This window comes from Bombus terrestris, chromosome 5 (assembly GCF_910591885.1).
Source record: "Bombus terrestris chromosome 5, iyBomTerr1.2, whole genome shotgun sequence".
NCBI lineage: Eukaryota > Metazoa > Arthropoda > Insecta > Hymenoptera > Apidae > Bombus > Bombus terrestris.
In genome coordinates, this window is record NC_063273.1 from 10,780,535 (window position 1) to 10,798,568 (window position 18,034).

Below are 18,034 nucleotides of genomic sequence, written 5' to 3' on the forward strand. Positions count from 1 at the left end.
ATGTAGAACAAATTGCACTACGTTTGTGTATCGTATTTTTTAGTATTGTCAATTTACTATCTTTGGCTCCAGCATAAGCCTCGATGCACCAAAAGAATCCGAATGATGTCGCATCGCGCTGTCGTCAACCGAATAATATTTAATTATACTATCTCTGTTTGTGGAAAGAAGTTGATAAACGTTAAGAAAAGTTAATTTTAAGCCAAATGATATCGTAATTACGTTTCAAATCATCTTCATAAAATACTTACTGGAATAGACGTCTACTGAATTATTTCTTAATCAGAATTTGATCGCGAAATTAAAAATGAATAAAGACGAATTGTTAATAATCATATCAAATTTAACTTCTAATAATTTAAATGTCTTTAATATAAGTAGATAGTTACATAGGTACAACGAAATATTTCAATATTTAAATCCTAGCGATTTGTAAACTCGTTGTTATATATTTTCTATGCAATAAAACACAGCATATATCACAAATTTAATGATTTCTATACACCTTGAACAATTATATTATTTAAATCTGTCTAAATTAATATACTAACAATAAATAAACCATTTAATATATTTACGTATTACATATATAAAATATTTAGAAATTGGTATGCTGCCTTCTGTCCTACACATATTCAGCAGAGCAAACAACTTAAAAAGATGAATTCTTAAAGAAAGACGTGCAACGAAACGCGATCGTTCTCGATTTCCTCGGTGATATCTTCATGTTCAACTAATTGATTTGTAAGAAAGATCGTAACGAGCCAAGGAATTCCATCCGCGCGAGAGCAACGCTATACTATACCGATAATTGCAGAGTTTCCCGGCGGGACCCGCGTTCGCACAATTATCTCAGCTCTCTTTCGCCGCGCGAAGATCTATAGGACAGTTGACGCGGTCTCGAAGGCGAAATACAATCGCGCTGGCGGCTAGAGCTCGCAGCCGGCAATTACATACGATTCGCGTAATCGTAAAACGAAACGTTAAGTACGGAACTGTTATTTCCCAGTTGCGAGGCGAAAACGTTGCCGAGTAACGCGACGTAAATCAACCGCTACGCCGCCGCCTAGACGGAACGACGCGGAGGGAAACTCGAGTGGCCGTGTGCATCCTAATAATTGCTCGTGTCCACGTTGGAAATAATTCACTTCAACTTCACAGATGCCGTTTCTCCGTCTCGTATATCTTACAGATTCTATTGAGTCGATGCGTTTAAGTAACCACCGCGTGGAAGATTCCACGCGAACCGATCATTTGTTCAGGGATACAGATCTTCAATTAAGCCTCGTTTCGATTAGTCGAGTTAGATGAATTCTTACAACTTGATATCCAGCTTGTGTTTATACACGTTAATTGATTTGAAATTTGTCTGTATTCACCTGACTTTAAGTAGGTACATACTTATGTACTGGAAGATGGATACTTAAAATCGCATTGAAAGGGATGATATCCGAAACTGACACTAGTGGTACAATAGCAATTATTATTCGTTTCGTATTCAGAAATAACCGAAAAAATCTTAAGTTTATACATATATCTCAACTTTGTATCTTTTCCTATAAGATCTTTTCTATGATCCTATTACGTCCCAATCACGTCCCAAATCATTCTGTTGCAAAATGAATGCAGGAGAAGAATTTAAAAATGATGATAGAAAATGAACGATTTTGGGAAGAATATAAGATAAATAATTGTCCCGGAAATACTATATAACCTATCATACCGCAATATTGCATCAGATTTCCATAGGATTAAGAATATAGATTATTCCGTATATAATAATTCTACGTACAATTTTTAAGTGGTTTGTATAGAATATCTAACTAAATGAAGCAAAGAACGCCAAGACTTGGTAAACCAAGGAGTGTTCATAAACCACGAAGATCAACGCTACCGTGACACGATCGGTTCTTGTACCGAAGCGAAAAGGGTCGGCTGGCGGTCAAGATACCAGCTGTATTACGTCACCGGTCACACAGGTGCGCGATCGGCTACCCCCGAAGAAGAAGAAGGAAAGAGGAGCTACAAAGAAGCGCGACTGCGAGAAGTGTAACGCGAGCGCGAACGAGAAGAACAAGGTACGCGTACCAGATAGAGGGAGCGAGGCGAAGGAAGAAAAATGAAACAAAACGAATAAAGAAAGAACGAAAGAAAGAAGGAGAAGAATAGAAACGACAAGAAGACGAGGACGCGACGTTGGTTGCGAAGAAGGAGGAGAGTAAGCGAGCGAGCGGAAGAGAAGCTTGGAGAACGTAAAAAGACAGAGACCATGGCGCTCCGCCCCAGGTATACGAGCAACATGGCCGCTGAGGGACGGATTGGCGGAGGCCAGCCACGATACCGACGTCGTCGTGACGCCCGCGCTTCACTCACCTCGCCTCAAACTCAACGGTCTTCGTTCCTATCGGCCCCTACGGCACTCCTCCGCTTGAAACGGTCGCCGCCCACCCTACTTTGCTCTCCCCCCTTAGCTGTTCACTCCCTCCCCTTTTATTTCATGCTACGCGTTTCTCTGTCCCCCTTCCTCTCCCTTTTCCTCCCCTTATTCCTCTCCTTTCGTCTTTCACATCGTTACCCTTCTCACTCTACTCGTTTCGTCGAGGCTAGCTGTCTCTTTCCTCTTCGAGATCTCCTTCGTAGGCATCACTCTCTCCACTGTCACCCACGTTGCACGATACGCTACATAGTACACATACGATACACTCATACGCGACTAACATGCACAGTCAATCGCTGTAAGCTCGTCGATGACACGGATAATCGCGTAGGAAGACTCCCGACAAGGTTGAAAACCGTCAAGCAAGGACGTTGGTAAGGATTTTTTACGTGTCAGTTAGTTGCTCTTTGCCTCCCTGGAAAAGGTCTAAGATACTCGGCAACGATAACCAGAATCGCGGATAGACCTCATTATCCTGTACGTTAAGGGAACCGTTTGTAGCCAGTTTAGAAACGGAGAACGAACGTACAAGCACGGCTGAATTTCAGTCACGGTAGCATAGTTGCTCTCGAGCAGGTTTGCTTCGACCTCTGACGGAATTACAAATGATAATTGGCCAACTGGCAATTATCAAAGTCGGAGAACGGATCTGGGAAATATCGCAGAGAACGATCATTTTCGTACGAAGATGGTCGCAATTGCATTCCCGCGTAATTGGTTGCCATTCGTTTTTAATAGCGCCGCGCTACGGCGATAGGTCGAAATGTAGTACCACGTGCACGGATGCAAATTCGCCGGACACGATATCGATATGCACATTTATTCTACCATATTATATAACTTTATTTATTCCACAATGTCACGTTCGCTACACGCCACACTAGCTTTAACTAAGCAACATGCATAACCGATGCATATCTACTCTTGCATGGTAATGCAAAGATTATCGGAGAAGTCTATTTGTATGCATTGTTATATTGTTTCGAAATCGCGCGAATATGATCGATTACATGAAATATTATGTAAAATTCAAACTCCTGCGATAATATGACTATTGTATTTGAATTATTTCTACAAACGTGGTATTTTACAAATAGGTACATATATACATTATTTTTTACAGATAGATATATATACATATGCATAGGTTATAGGTATCTATGTGTCTATGCATACTATAACCTTAAATCGTCTACTGCACGGTTCCCCTGAAAGCAGCCACAGAAATTAACGCAACCGAAATGATTGACACAGCTGAGTCAGCGATTCGTCACGACACTCAAACTATCACGATGGAAGAGGGAAGTAACGAAACACTTGTATAATAATTCATTGTATCCAGTAGACAAGATGGCAACGAAAAGTCGTTGCTGTTATTAGAGAAGCATATACACGGTTCGTTAAAGCTGCACGAAAATTTACTATAATTGCAATCTAAGAAACGCCGATTGTTATGGCATAAGTTAATGGGCTACGATGATAAATGACCGCGAAACTTAAAGTTATATTGCTAGGGCGACGGAGGAAGTTGAGAAGCTACCTGTTGATTTGAATTTGCTTCTTGATATTTATGCATTACAGGGAAATATTGCACGAGAATGTCTGGTGAAGCGATAACATAACTCTGAACATATTAATGCAATTGCATGCGTTTGAGATATAAGAAAGATCATGCAGATATGTAATTATATGTAATTAAACAATAAACTGATTAGACAAACCTATCTCCTCGGAAATTGATTGAATTTGAAGTATGACGGTTAGAAGTACTTCCCAATTGATTCTAGCGCTGATCTGAAAATAGAAATAAGTACATCGTAATAAGGAACTGTATTGCAAAAAATGGTAATAGAAAAATGATTAACTAGATTGTTTCCTGTGCTCGTTGTTTAGTAAAAACTGAATTATAATTTATGGCACGACAACAAAACGAAAACGAAATTTTCTTTAAACGTAACAAACCACAAACCGCGAATAAGAATTCGTCAATAAAGCTACAACTAGAGTGCAGCACTTTACAGAGAAATTATTGGAGCCATCTGCAGTTATTATATTTAACTAAACGCTAATTTCAAACGAAAGTTTGTAGGATGTTAAAGTCTTGTAATATTTTATGTACACTAATAATTAATATTATAAAAATATTAAAAAATATTATAAAAATATAACATTGAAAATTAGACAGAATAAAGTTCTTATTCTGTGATATTATATCCATAGAGAAATTCCGCCACATGTTCTGTAACACCGACCAATTTAGAGGTTTTATTACGCCCTCTACAGTTTATAACATTATGTCGAATGTAGTTAATTCGTTTGACGCGCGTCGTTTACTTATACAAAATTATAATGAAATAAACATTTGGTGATTAAATTTACTTCTCTGGAAGTGAACTATTATTGTATGAAGAAGAGATCATAAATAGTAAGGAGAATAAGTACGCTTTTATCATATGAACTTCAATTATATGAATTACGTATTCATCCCGCGATAAATTCAAATAAATGGAATTCTACTGTATACTCAATTCGAACAAGAAAATTGGTAAAATTTGAAACAAAGTCAAGGTACTGAAGAAGTGAATATAACATGAAGTACTTTCTCATATTTAACGATTTACAAAGGTTTGGTATTAATTTATAACAGTTAAGCCATTAATTTATAACATCCAAGCAAATTCGAGCATTTGATAGATTTCAAACACGTTTTATTATAGATTTTGCATAACCTCCACTTCCACCATAGGATATGATATTTGAGGGACGACCTTTTCTGAACAAAGGTAACATTAATGACAATATCTCTCGCGTCTAATGGTGAGTTGCATGCAATTTTTATTCTTCCAGTCACCCAATCATGTCGTAGGGCGAATAATCCGAATCAACACGGGTGATTGGTTAGATAACGTAAATGTTTTACCTGCGAGTAATAATATTTTATGCTTTATTTATTTATTTATTTATTTAGAGTTAATCGCTAATAAAACAATGGTCGCTAGCCACCGTCAGTTGATTTTAGGAAAATGTTATGTTAATTAGAATGTAAAAGTTGTATGTCAAACTCGAATGTTGGAGACGTTTCGGAACCTCTCTCTAGTATAAGCTTTTCGCATCCGGATGGTATGTCTGAGAACTGAAGGATGATTGTGTTGGTTTGCTTGATTCTTGCCATTTTTTCAAATCTAGTGTTAGGTAAACAGGTAGCATACCTTCTGGTGTGAATGTTAATTATAAATGGGTAGGATCAGGACAGATTTGACAGTCTCCGATCGGGTAGGCGCGTTATAACGTGTCCAACCTGTCTCTGAAATTCAAATTTAAGAAATCGACAGTGAAACTGGCACGAGTAGAAAATTCAACTCGTCTCTAGTTTCGCTTATGGATTATTCAAATTCATTATCACAGTCATGGTCACAAGAAGGGTTTCAAAACGAACTTGCGATTTTATAATTATGTATGGGCATTATAATTGTTTGCACGTACGTATGTAAGACAATGGTTAACCATGGCTCCTTTTTTTTTTTGTAATTAGAGATTTTCGGGACTAAATTTAGAAGAAACCCGACAAATTTAATACAATGAAATGATAGTTGTGTTTGTTTTAGTGTTACGAATAACGAGATATCGCGATTGTTTTTAATGTTTGTTTAATGATTGTTTCCCTAAATAAATAATAAATAAATAAATAAATAATTTTTTGTTTTCTTATATTTAAAGTTGATATTTGACAAAATATATATCATTTTGATTAAGATTAAGATTGAGATAAAATCAAAATACTCATTTTTAATTGATTTAATAGATCATTAAATTGATTTTTTCGCATGTGGTAAAAAGATGGTAATGGCAAGTTGCTTGATCCTGATAGAAGTATTTAAAACATGTTTTGCAAACAATATATGTATATATATATATTATATCACATTTGCATACTTTTTTACAAGATTTCTATAGAAATCAAATATATATTGACTAACATGTTTACATTTTTCCATTGCTTCCAAAAATTCTGTCTCCGTAAAGCAACCAACAGTATTACAACATATAACATCTTTTTTCATGCTATCAAATGCAAATGTAAATTCTGCTCTAGCTTCCTAAAATAGATAGATAATTCGTTAAATATCTCCATTTTTCCCTTAAAGTATACAAATATTCCTTTAAATACCTGTAATTGAGTAGTATCAGGATCTACTATAATATTTTCAGTGCCTTCCTGTATCATACAATTCACCGCTGCAATAGTAAATTTCATTGGAATACCAGCATTAATAAGTGCCAAGCATGCTGCATTTATTGTACAGGCTAATATCTAAAATTTATTCATATTTATTAATATATAGTATAAGTGGTTTTATACTAGGAATGTAAAGATCATACCCCACCAGAATCTTCTAATTCTTGTACATTAATGCATATAGCAGTTGCTGGATGGAAAGTAACAATTATTGCAGCTTCACAAGTTTCTTTGATATACATTTCTGTCATTCTGTCATCCACCTCTTGAAAAATTAATAATGTATTAATATCATTATTTTGTTGAGCAATTGAATCAGCTTTAATTCAATAATTAAAAATTTTGTTTCACTTACTTGCTGGACCTTTGATAGGACTGTATGATACTTCGACTGATGCTTTATCATAAATCATTTTTTGTGGTTTTGCTTCTATCGGTCCATATATTCCAGCAACTACAGTAGTATTTCCTAAAATATATAAAATGTTATTAATAAACAATTATAGTGATAATTAAAGTTAACCTACCTTGCATTAGCATTGCCGATCCATCAGGCATTGAAAGTTGGTTTAATTCACAATTCATTGGTCGTAATCTAAATTCACCTTCCGGCGTTTCTTCAGACATGTCCGCTTCTTACAATTAAAAAGCATATGTTGTTTAATTCAACTTGGCGGGAAATTCGTTGTTTAGAGGTTATAATATGATATAGAACAATATATATATATACATATGTAGCACGTGTTACAGTAATTCAAATTAAACGTTTAGGAAACAAAATTCCCTAGGAAGGAATTCCTATCTTACCGATTGAAAACTAATCCATAAGAAATATTTTTTACTTTAATTCTTAAAAAATGCTGTACACCACTAAAATATACAAATTGTCATAATTATAGTTTTTAATACTTATATTGAAACACTTTCCAAACATTTTTTGATAGATATAAACTTTTAAAGATCATGTATCTTTTCAATTAATTTTTAAGTATTAAACTTAATTGTAATATATATAATATATAGTATCATAGTCTTTCATGTGCAATATTCACATGAAGTGTTCAACATTAGAATATTATTTTTTTACATAGATTGATTTGAATAGTAAGAAACCTTGTTCTCTCTCTCAAGATAAGTCAATTACAAGGGTACCAACAATCGAATTCGTCTGTTTTACCAGTAAATCTAGATCTTTCTAGATCCAAACCTTACTGGTAACGTAGTTATCTAGATTGCTCATCTTTTTAATCTTCCTCTTCTTCTTCTTCCTCTTCTTCTTCAACTCCTTCTTCCTCTTCCTCTCCTGAAAGAACAATTCCTTTTTTGCATAACGCGAGAAAAGTAAAATTTTCTCAATCCCAATTATACTATTAATTTTATTGATTTTACCCATCGGTATAACTGGCGGAGGTGGCATCTGGGAAATTCTGTAAGCTTCTTCTTGTTCGAAGGTGGGATCTTGGATTTCCATAATCTCGGGACCGATTATGTACTGATCTTGCACAGGTGGCATGGACGGTGGACTGTAATTGTACGTGATGTATTTGTGACCCCAGCCGATGTACACGTTAGCGAAACGCCTGTGGAGAGACATCATTAAAGTAACATTAACGTAATTTCTCGCGCATTAATTTTCCTTTAACGCGCCATAATTTCTCTTTTCCCGGTTGATTCGCCCCATGATAAAACCGTACCCCTCGTGGCCAAGCTTGCCGTGCTATTTCTTCGATATTCCAAGGGGAATTTATATTCGTCGGCGACATAAATATCAAAGATACGTCTGCTTAATGGAAAATCATTATTGAGTAGGAGCTAGAATGCACGCACCTTCCACAGGCGAACGCGAATGCGCCAGGCCAAATATTTGATCTAATTAACGCAACTGCCTGGTCAAGTTGGAAGTGAGAAGATTGCAAGACTCTCCACGGTATTATCGAATCCTCGATAGCGTCTTCCGATAGCGGTGTCAAAAGTGGTGGACCAACCTCTGCCTCGGGTCCAGCTCTAGTCTCCTCCTCCTCTTCTTCACCCACTTCCTCTTCCTCCCCAATTTCCTAATTTCATGATAAGTAGTCCATAATAGATATTTTCTATGTAGATATTTTCTATATAGATATATGGTAAGTAGATTACATTCTGCAGTACTTTATATAAATACTATTCTTTTTTTTAAGTTAATCTTTTAGCTCCCAATATTAGATCGGTGCAATATTCATTTTAAAAATAAAATTTTGTTCTCTATTAACTTTTTCGGTAAGATTCTTTTGTTTCGATCATAACGAAGTACATTTGATAGTTTTAGAAGTTTCGTTTATTCTTTACAAACTTGTGTTTCTATTGTTATTATTATAAGAAAGACTAACTTCTTCTTGTGCTGCCTTTGGATTCCACCACACGACACGGCCTTGTTTCAAAAGATACGGTGCATGATGACACCAGTTCGACATGGAAGGGTCTATTAAATCCTTAATAGGCAAAGGATCGTAATGTACGTTCTCTGACAATACTCCGCCTATACATGCAATGAATGACATTTGAAAAATATTATATTTATATAAAGTAGAAAAATTCCTCTTTTATGATTAATAAAACGAGTCTTATATAAAACAGCAACGAGCGTTGCGAATAATTTATAATACTGATCTTTCTTCTTCGAATTTTCTTTTAGATAAACACGAAACGTTATATACCTTCTTCCACTTCCTCCATCAACTCTTCCTCCTCGTCTCCGGCGCCAAAAGTGAAAAATCCAATCGGAGAAACTTGGGTGGTCGCGCTAATCCTGGCTATTTGTGCACGGAGATAATTCTTTTCGGTACCAGGGAATGGTGGGAAAGTGTGAAACTATAAATCGGAAATTTAATCGTGGTTCTTCGATTCTTGATATTTTTCACCTTTCTCTTTCTTTTTTATTTTATTTTTTTGTTTCTGTGGAAAATGAACACGTACCGGCGTTTCCAAATTTCCCGTACAGTAACGAACAATCTGTCGTGCAATTACTATCTGCTGCGGTGTAACCGGTGGCAGTTCGATCCACTTGTCCAAACCGGGCTCGTTGCATACAAAATACACCTGGAACAAAGTCGACCACCGGGATCACGCTCAGGAAAACACGCCCCGTGTTTTGCGTCGCATATTAATTCGATCGAACGTTGCGCTTTGAATGCTGTCGATGTTTTCCACGCGTACAATGTGATTCCACTTCGATTAATGGAATGTTGCGTAATGATATCGTTACGTTTAATCGTTAATCAGAAACCATGACTCACATTAGATAATTTCAGTTTTAATTCTGTGGAAATTGCGCTCCTAACTTTTTACAATACGTCGTAATTTTGCGTAAAAATTGTACGAATACATGAAAAGCGTTTTATTTTTAAAAAATAACACATGAACTACAATTTTCACAAATTTAATAAAGCTCAATCTAATTCGCGTGTAACAATTAATTTCTATATCTTTTTTCGGTAAAAAAATTTTGCTGTCTTTATTGTTCCTATATTAAAGATATTCAAGAAGTGTACCTTGGTATTTGCACCTGTTCCGATTCTCTCCGACGGCACTTCCGTTGGTGGTACCCACGAATGAGTAGGTAGAGGCGGAAAGACGAGCTTCAAACCTTCCGGTTCTTTTTCTTCCGTTACTTCAGCTACTCCCTCAGTTTCTTCCGTCGCTTCTCTTTTCATGTTTTCAGCAACTTCTCTCTCTGCTATAGCCATTTCTTCCGCTCTGGTTCGCTCCTCTTCACGCCTCTGTTTCTCCTCCTCCGCCATTCTCTGCAGACGCGTGGACGATATTCAGAAAGTGCTTTGCTCTCTCTCTCTTTCTAAAATGAATTTACTCTGTCGTGTTGGCTTACAATGTTTCGTGATTCAAGCAAATAATATCAAGATAGACAGAACTTGGAGTTATTTCATTGTGAAAAATGGAAGTTTCATTTCCAAGTCATTCCTTTACCTCTAATCTTCTGTTCAATTCCTCTGGTTGCAAGTCTGCTTCTACCACGTAATAATTTTTTGGACTCCCAAGTATCTTTCCCCAAAATCTATCATGTGTAATTATTAATTTAAGAATATCGTTTAAAAATTTATTCAGAACCTTTGTCCAAAATATACCATATATAAATTATTAAGGATTTTTATCCGAAATCTATCGCGCGAATTTATTAATTTTCGAACATATCTTTTACGATAATGAAATTTATCGGTATTTACCTGACATTTTCTATAGGAGACTCGGCCATGAGTTTTCGTATAGACAAATTAAGTAACACCATTTGTACTCGTGACAAGCCCACGCCAGTCTGTTCGAAATAAAATAGAAGATCCAACATGTTGGGTATTTTATTCTTTGTATCCCCTTCTTCCTCTTCCTCTTCTGTTTCGAGTTTTTCTCTCTTGTCTTCGTAGATACTCTGAACATTCTGGAATTGCAGTAAGACGCTCAAAGTATCCGTCTAAATAACGACCAACTTCCTCACGATTCACGTTATTATTTTATACGACAGTTAAATCAAAGATCCCGGTTTAATCGTTAATTGCCTGCTGCCCGTACCTTGAACAGTTTGATGATCTCTTTCGCATCCTCATACTGCGCCGGTGCAACGTATACGTCTCGTAGATGATTGGACTGAGTCTTGAATCTCTCCTCCTTAACTTTTCTGCTGAATTCCTCGAAAATATCCACCGCGTTCTTTGGCCTCTCGGCGAGTATCTTCGCTAATACTTCCGTCAAGTGATCGTACCTAAGAATCGTTCAGAATCGAGAATAATATCTAAGGAAATTTTTACTATTACAATACTTTGTATTTGTAAAAATAATAAGATCGACTTCGATCGTCACTATTAATTAATTATAAGTTGAGCAATGAAACAGTCGAGTCTTTATTTCATTAAACACTTCTTTTATATTATAATATCGAATCACATTCGTGGTACAGATTTGGTATCGATTTAATAAAGAAAGATTATATGTCTAACAAAGGTTAATTTAAATTCCAACTTTACTAGCAATTTTTGCAGACTGGGAATTACTAATTAAAAATTGTCTGTGTGCAATCTTTTCATATACTATAGTAACATGATATGGTAACAATGACTAGTTGAAGTTGCCTTAAGTAGTTTCCAGAAGATCGTAAGGCAAACTTATTAATAATAAATCGACCACTAAAATAGTTGATTATATTCAAAAGCGAGTAGTAGTCAAAGATAATATTTTTGATTTGATAACCTCGATAAGATTTCCTCGAAGCGTCTTGCTATTCCTAAGAAGCTGATATGTAATTATTATTAAATTCTAACTTCATAAGGGATGCTAAGAGATGTCTGTACATTTAGTTTCTGTTTACAACGAGTATAATTCCAAATATACAATGATATAATGATCAATGATATACATACGTTCAAAAGTTTGGTACGCTATCAGCCTTTTACATCAAACTAATCTTTTCATACATTCTATCGAGAAATAAGAATATCGTGATCATAACTGTCACTTTGAAATATAATCAATTACAATTCCTAACACGCTTCAAACTTTTCTTTCTCAGGAATTTCGATATTCGATAGTCATTCTATATCTAGAAACACATCCCAATTTTTTTTTAACTTTAATCAATTGATCCCACAAGAGGTTAATTCCTCTTTCTTTTTTCAAATTTTCTACGTTCAACGATTCACCGATCCACCGATTAAATTCGGTGGAGCCAGTCGCGTTTCAAATTCATGAACTCACAAGCTATCACCTGACTCTGGACTGTGTTTTTGAAGAAACTTTTTAGCACGCCGTATATCATGTTCCACGCAGGGAACATCGTCGGGCGGTACTTCTTCGATGTTATAGCTGTACGCCATCTTAAACGTCGATTTATTTTCTCCGCCAACGCATTTCTGTACGATTCTACTCTTGTTTTCGATGCAAACTACGCGAAATGTTTCTAATTTTTATCGTACACTAAAACGTAACCGTTTTATACGTTTGATGTCATCGTTTTGTAATACGCGTATATCGCGGTGTCAGACAATGGCGATTCTCTCTTTTTTTCTGTCGCCTTCGTTTATTTTCAGCGTATAATCAGTATCGTTCATCCGTTCCACGGACGCTTTAGGTTACTCGCGGCTACAGTTTCGAAAGCGTTATCTAATGACCCAATTACATTAACGAACCGAAAACGTTGTTAATCAGAATGAAATTAATTAAACCTGCAGATAAATGTTACTCCGCTGATTTTTCGTTGATACCTGTTTCCGGAAATAATGAGGTTATTCACAATGGAGATTCATCGTGAACATATTCATTTGTATCAAAATGAGTTACGTTTTGGCTAGAAATATGTGTTGTCAGATTTAAGTTATTGTTTAAGTTAAGTTAACTTTATGGTTATACGACTGCAGTTATTTGACCTGAAATTAAGTTGGGATTTAAACAATCTGATTTCTGATGGCTGAGTAGTGGAAAATAGATGTATTTAAACTAGACTCGATTTAAATTACACGCAGAAGATATGGTTTTATATTTCTGACGTAGAATGCAATGCATTTTTTATGATTTACGTATACTATGTCGATCTGAATGCGAGAAATAAATTAAATATACGTTATGAAATTAAAACAAAAGCTTTTGTAATAATTCATGTAAATCACAAATTAGAAGTTTTACTATATTGATATAAATTTTATACGAAAATGATTTAATATTGAGTATATAACATCGGAGATAATCAAAATCCAATCAACAATGAACAAGTTAATGGCGCAGTACAGTGAGAGACGCGAGAATGAATTATGTCGCGCATATGAATGACCATCTATCTTAATGAAATTAAATCGCACGCGCCGCTTTCTATCAGGCTGCATCCTGGAGCACGGTTTATCGTCTATCGTCTGCCCTAAATAGAAACGTTGCTTCTCGAGGTCACTAGCTGCTTCCTTTGACGCCCATCCCTAGTGCTGTGTAACAGGACACGTGTCCTGCCATCGGAAAAAGTGACCTAACAGAGCGATAACCGACGAAACAGCTCGATTTAGAATATCTCCGGATAGATACCTTTTGGAAATAATAAAAATAACGAAAACGGAGGAATCATCGTGATATTTTAGGTAATACGTAACCGTACAATTTGAATTTACCGATATTTCAATTATCCGATCGTTATAATCCGGATTGAAACTAAGATTACACCAATAGAGAGATAAACTTCGCAACGAATAATTGATTCGGTTCGTAAATTTTAGAATTTATTAACCATATTCACGTACAACGAATTGTAGAATTATATAACATTGCTGAAGTGGAAATAACAAAAATAATACAATTTCGTGGAAGGGTTAGGAAAATTAGTCTGCGGAGTAGAAAGGAAAAGAAATTGAAATTACAAGCAAGTTGAGAATTGTAGCGCGGAGAGAACTTTTACAAAAATATCCACTATTTAAATAAATAGCGATGCTGCCACCGCCCCCGCGAATTTTACGATCAAGATCATCGTTTGTTTAGCGCTCCCATTTTCAGACGGATGTTTATTTATTTGAACACGACCAATTTCTCTTACGATGTGTATATACAATTTATACCGTACGACAAGCCGTTTCTAAACACGCGCTCCTCGAACCACAACGGAGAAGATATGCCGCAGAGAAATGATCATCCAACGTATGATAGTGTTAATAGTTTACCAAGCACCTTGATTTTTAAACATGATTACGTTACATACACGAAACGCAATTGGTCTTGTAACTTTTCGCCTGCCAAATGTTATTTATGAAATGTGACGCAACGTTTGACGCATTACCCTGTTTCCAAGAAATTTTTTAAAACGATCACTGGCAATATGTTTAATAAATTGAATAGAATTTAAAATTCGTATTTAATTCGTATTTAAAACCGATTAAATATATGTTTCTTGTTCCACATATTTTCCATCAAAGAGTGTAGGAGTCTGTGTATTTACAGTTTCATGTTGCATAAAAAGATTATTTATTGAAAAAATAATTCTGCTCTACTGTAAATGTTTTTGTTTCTTCAAAATACATAATTTCACTATGAATAACTAATGCGAATAAAGTTATAACCATACATTATTAACAAATTTCCCATCATCGTCGTCTAATTTTGACAATACTTTCGACCGATCTTTTTTTTTGAAGTCAGGTTAAATTCGTCTATATTTCTCAATCTTCTTCAAGTTGCGATTCCTACCTATGATAGAATGACCCGCAGAACTAACTAAAACGTGTTTTCAATAGGGAACACATCTAAATTCGATTTATCAAAATACAATTTTATTTTAATATGTATTTAACTGTGGACTACTATTGGAAAAGTAATTAAACTGAAGCAATATAACAAATAATATATTTAGAAGCATAATATGGAATGTTTACGTATGGCGACAAACCATTATAATACGATTTTTATCACATTGGATAATTACTTTGCTTGAATATTTCCATGATCAAATTTTCTATACAAACAGTAACTGAAAATAGCTTTTCAAAAAAATTTGCAGTTCCTTCAAAAATCACGAATACAAAATAAGAAATTTGAAGCCGAAACTGTTAATCTTACTTTTCGTTTCCATTGTCGTTGATAAAAATACGAATATGTAGAGTTGCAGGAAAATCAATAGAACCAGGAGATTTGGAATAGAGAGAGGAAATCCTGACTGCAGGCTGACAATCTGTACGCACTAATTAACTGAACGCAATCGCGTTCGCTAATCTGCCACCAGTGGCTTTAGGATTGCGGGGATTACAGAAACTCGCGCCGCTATCAGTTAGTCACACGTGCGACGCGATTTGTCATCGGGGTCAATTCGTCAATGAGGGTTCGTTTAGGGAGGGGTCAAACCGCGGCACATAGCGAATTTTCGATGGCTCAATCGCTAATAATCTCAACCTCGTAATTTCGCGAATGGTATAACAGGTGGCGTCTGGCAAAGAGATTCGCGTTTACAACGGCGGAAATGTAAACGTTATCGATCTTCGATCAGTGATCGGATAGCATCATTCGATGGATGTGCAAAGCTAACGAATGTTCGGAGAATGGACTTGTAGAAAAAATAATTAGGTTTCTATTGTATTTTCTTTATATATTCTTATATATTCTTATCGGAAATTATCAGTGTTTCCATGTATAAAGTATCATTGATGTTTTATATGTTTTTGTGTTTTAATATTGGAACTTTAAATTATATTAGATTAAATTCATCTTGAAATCGTCGACAGACATTAAACAAAGTCAATCATTGTCGGCAAATATTGATAAGCGGCGATAGCTTTCGAGAAGTAACGAGACTTGCTTTTCAAGTTTATATTTCTTCTGTTTTTTATGTTAGAATTAATCTCTTAAATAAAACAGGAGGTACAGAATGCGATTGTAAAAATGCATAATATTTAAATAAGTACTAATCTGTAACAATATTTATAATATATTTAATATCACACGTGTATAATACGTATTCACAGTACAGAACAAAACAAAATTAAAAAGTGGAATATCGATAGAAATATAATAATACAAAAAGTAAAATACACGCCAAATCAATTTCATTAATGTTGATAACCAACGGCAAATATTATCATATAATTGTCAACAACATTCGCATAACTCCATGCCTTCTTTCACAGTTTCGAAATATAAATCTTTCGCAGTAACGATTAAACTGTATCAATGATTACAAATATCGACACCGAGATATGGGTAACTGTCGATAAATGTTAATCATTCACAAATATTATCACTAAAAATAAATACATAATTTCACTCATTATATTAGCGCTGTAATCTAAACTTCGCATTTCAATCACTCTCGTCCATATCGATATCATTAGCATAAAACTTATACACGTTTAAGCTTACAGGACATGTATATCCTTGAACCTGATACACAATCAGATATACACAGCAGAAATAATGTGCTTTGAAATTGAAAAGCGGTTTGTTTTCTGATCTTGGCTACACACGTGGTAAACTAGAATAAAATATCAATAAATTTCCTTGTAATTTCCAAAGAGGAATTAATGATAAATTTATGTCATAAATAAAAAAAAATTGATATCAATCGCGGATCCATTTCGTCTTAAGCCCACGCAGAGTGGCGTAGGTGTGATCGATGTTGCTCCGATTATTTCGATCGCGGCGATCCGGTAATAGGGGATAATTAACAAAATCGGAGGGTGATTAATAAAAGGCACGTGTTGACGCCGTGATCGAGCGCCGGCGCCGATTCATCCTGACGCGTTAATCCGGCTTGTCGAAATTGAATTGGCGGGTTCGACGGGCGTATTGTTCGTGCGACCATACCACGCGCATTAATTAACAAACGGACGTTAACGTTCGTCCGCTAATCGCGTCCGTCGAATTTCGTGCGACGTCGCGTCCGAGTCGAAATGAGATTCACGCCCGATAGCACCGACAAGAGGCACGTTTCTAATTACGTTACGCAAACGTTTTGCTTTTTTTGCAACATCGTAACAACTTGTTTGATTACTTTGCGTGAACTATTTGCGGTTTAAGGGTGACCTCGTTGCCCGTTACCACGGAAAATATACAGGAGGCCTGTAGGATGGCGATTGGGGTAAGAGTAATATTGCATTATATCGTTAGTATAACGTACAGGTGAAAAATTTAGGATCACTTTCTGATTGCATCTATATTGAGTCAGGTAAAATTTTATTCTATCCAGATCACATTTTAACGAGAAATTTCGATAATTATAAATTTTAGATAAATCCATTTTATTTCTTTCAGATGTAATTATGGTATCAAATATGTCACTTATACAAAAAAAATTATATTATCCAAGAGTTGATTTATCTTCTCTGGTTGTCAGATTATGTCAGTCTCATGACAACGTTTGTAATTTGATTAATTGAAGATTAAAATCCTAGAGCGACAATCGAATATTTTACGTCACTATGTTATTGATTTTCCAAAACAAATAAATATTAAATAGGATACACAAAGATTGAAATATACGTAATTCTAGAACAGTACATTATTTATGTTCATTATTCGATATTTTCATTTAATTTTTATTTTTAATCTATAACGCAACTGATAGCACGATTTAAAGACAAATCGCTCTATCTTATCGCTACTTTATATCGTTTATTTAACCTCTTTATTACAATGTTATTATAACACGATGTGTAACTCGGTTGCATTTATATCGATCAGTTCATTCATGTACTCATTCATACAGAATACTCATAAATCTCTAGAAGTGTTCTAACTAGAAATTAAAATCGTACCCGAACACACCACAAACAAAATTCTGTCAAACATCAGTCACCCTTACTTATCAAGGCTTTCATTTTCAAACCGGATCAAAATTGAATTCATAGAAAAACATCCAAGAAACC

General features: G+C 35.2%; 2 protein-coding genes and 1 long non-coding RNA gene across 3 annotated transcripts; 1 reads left to right on the forward strand and 2 right to left on the reverse strand.

Annotated features, from left to right (window-relative positions):
- The first annotated feature begins 2,322 nt into the window (after nt 1-2,322).
- Nucleotides 2,323-4,161, forward strand: LOC125385194. Its single transcript, XR_007224214.1, has 2 exons — nt 2,323-2,811; nt 3,561-4,161. It is a non-coding gene; the product is annotated as an uncharacterized LOC125385194 (long non-coding RNA).
- A 1,966-nt stretch (nt 4,162-6,127) lies between these two features.
- LOC100645077 (exosome complex component RRP46) lies at nt 6,128-7,404 on the reverse strand. Its single transcript, XM_003395547.4, has 5 exons — nt 7,202-7,404; nt 7,030-7,143; nt 6,818-6,939; nt 6,606-6,749; nt 6,128-6,534 (listed from the first exon to the last, which is right to left on the reverse strand). The coding sequence occupies exons 1-5, from the start codon at nt 7,299-7,301 to the stop codon at nt 6,352-6,354; spliced, it is 663 nt and encodes a 220-aa protein (XP_003395595.1). The 5' UTR covers nt 7,302-7,404; the 3' UTR covers nt 6,128-6,351.
- Nucleotides 7,405-7,482: 78 nt separating this feature from the next.
- Nucleotides 7,483-12,526, reverse strand: LOC100644397 (radial spoke head protein 6 homolog A). Its single transcript, XM_048406019.1, has 11 exons — nt 12,408-12,526; nt 11,229-11,418; nt 10,889-11,097; nt 10,632-10,719; nt 10,199-10,450; nt 9,624-9,746; nt 9,365-9,518; nt 9,038-9,186; nt 8,502-8,728; nt 8,064-8,254; nt 7,483-7,977 (listed from the first exon to the last, which is right to left on the reverse strand). The coding sequence occupies exons 1-11, from the start codon at nt 12,524-12,526 to the stop codon at nt 7,919-7,921; spliced, it is 1,761 nt and encodes a 586-aa protein (XP_048261976.1). The 3' UTR covers nt 7,483-7,918.
- Between the last annotated feature and the right edge of the window lie 5,508 nt (nt 12,527-18,034).

What these genes read in the sequence shown, in the direction of transcription:
- LOC100645077 (XM_003395547.4), bottom strand. Translation starts at nt 7,301, where the DNA reads ATGTCTGAAGAAACGCCGGAAGGTGAATTTAGATTACGACCAATGAAT. An exon ending in ATCGGCAATGCTAATGCAAG is followed by an intron (nt 7,144 to 7,201) that starts GTAGGTTAACTT and finishes TATATATTTTAG; the next exon opens with GAAATACTACTGTAGTTGCT. An exon ending in TCCTATCAAAGGTCCAGCAA is followed by an intron (nt 6,940 to 7,029) that starts GTAAGTGAAACA and finishes TAATTTTTCAAG; the next exon opens with AGGTGGATGACAGAATGACA.
- LOC100644397 (XM_048406019.1), bottom strand. Translation starts at nt 12,526, where the DNA reads ATGGCGTACAGCTATAACATCGAAGAAGTACCGCCCGACGATGTTCCC. An exon ending in CCAGAGTCAGGTGATAGCTT is followed by an intron (nt 11,419 to 12,407) that starts GTGAGTTCATGA and finishes AACGATTCTTAG; the next exon opens with GTACGATCACTTGACGGAAG. An exon ending in AATTGAACAGAAGATTAGAG is followed by an intron (nt 10,451 to 10,631) that starts GTAAAGGAATGA and finishes ACGCGTCTGCAG; the next exon opens with AGAATGGCGGAGGAGGAGAA.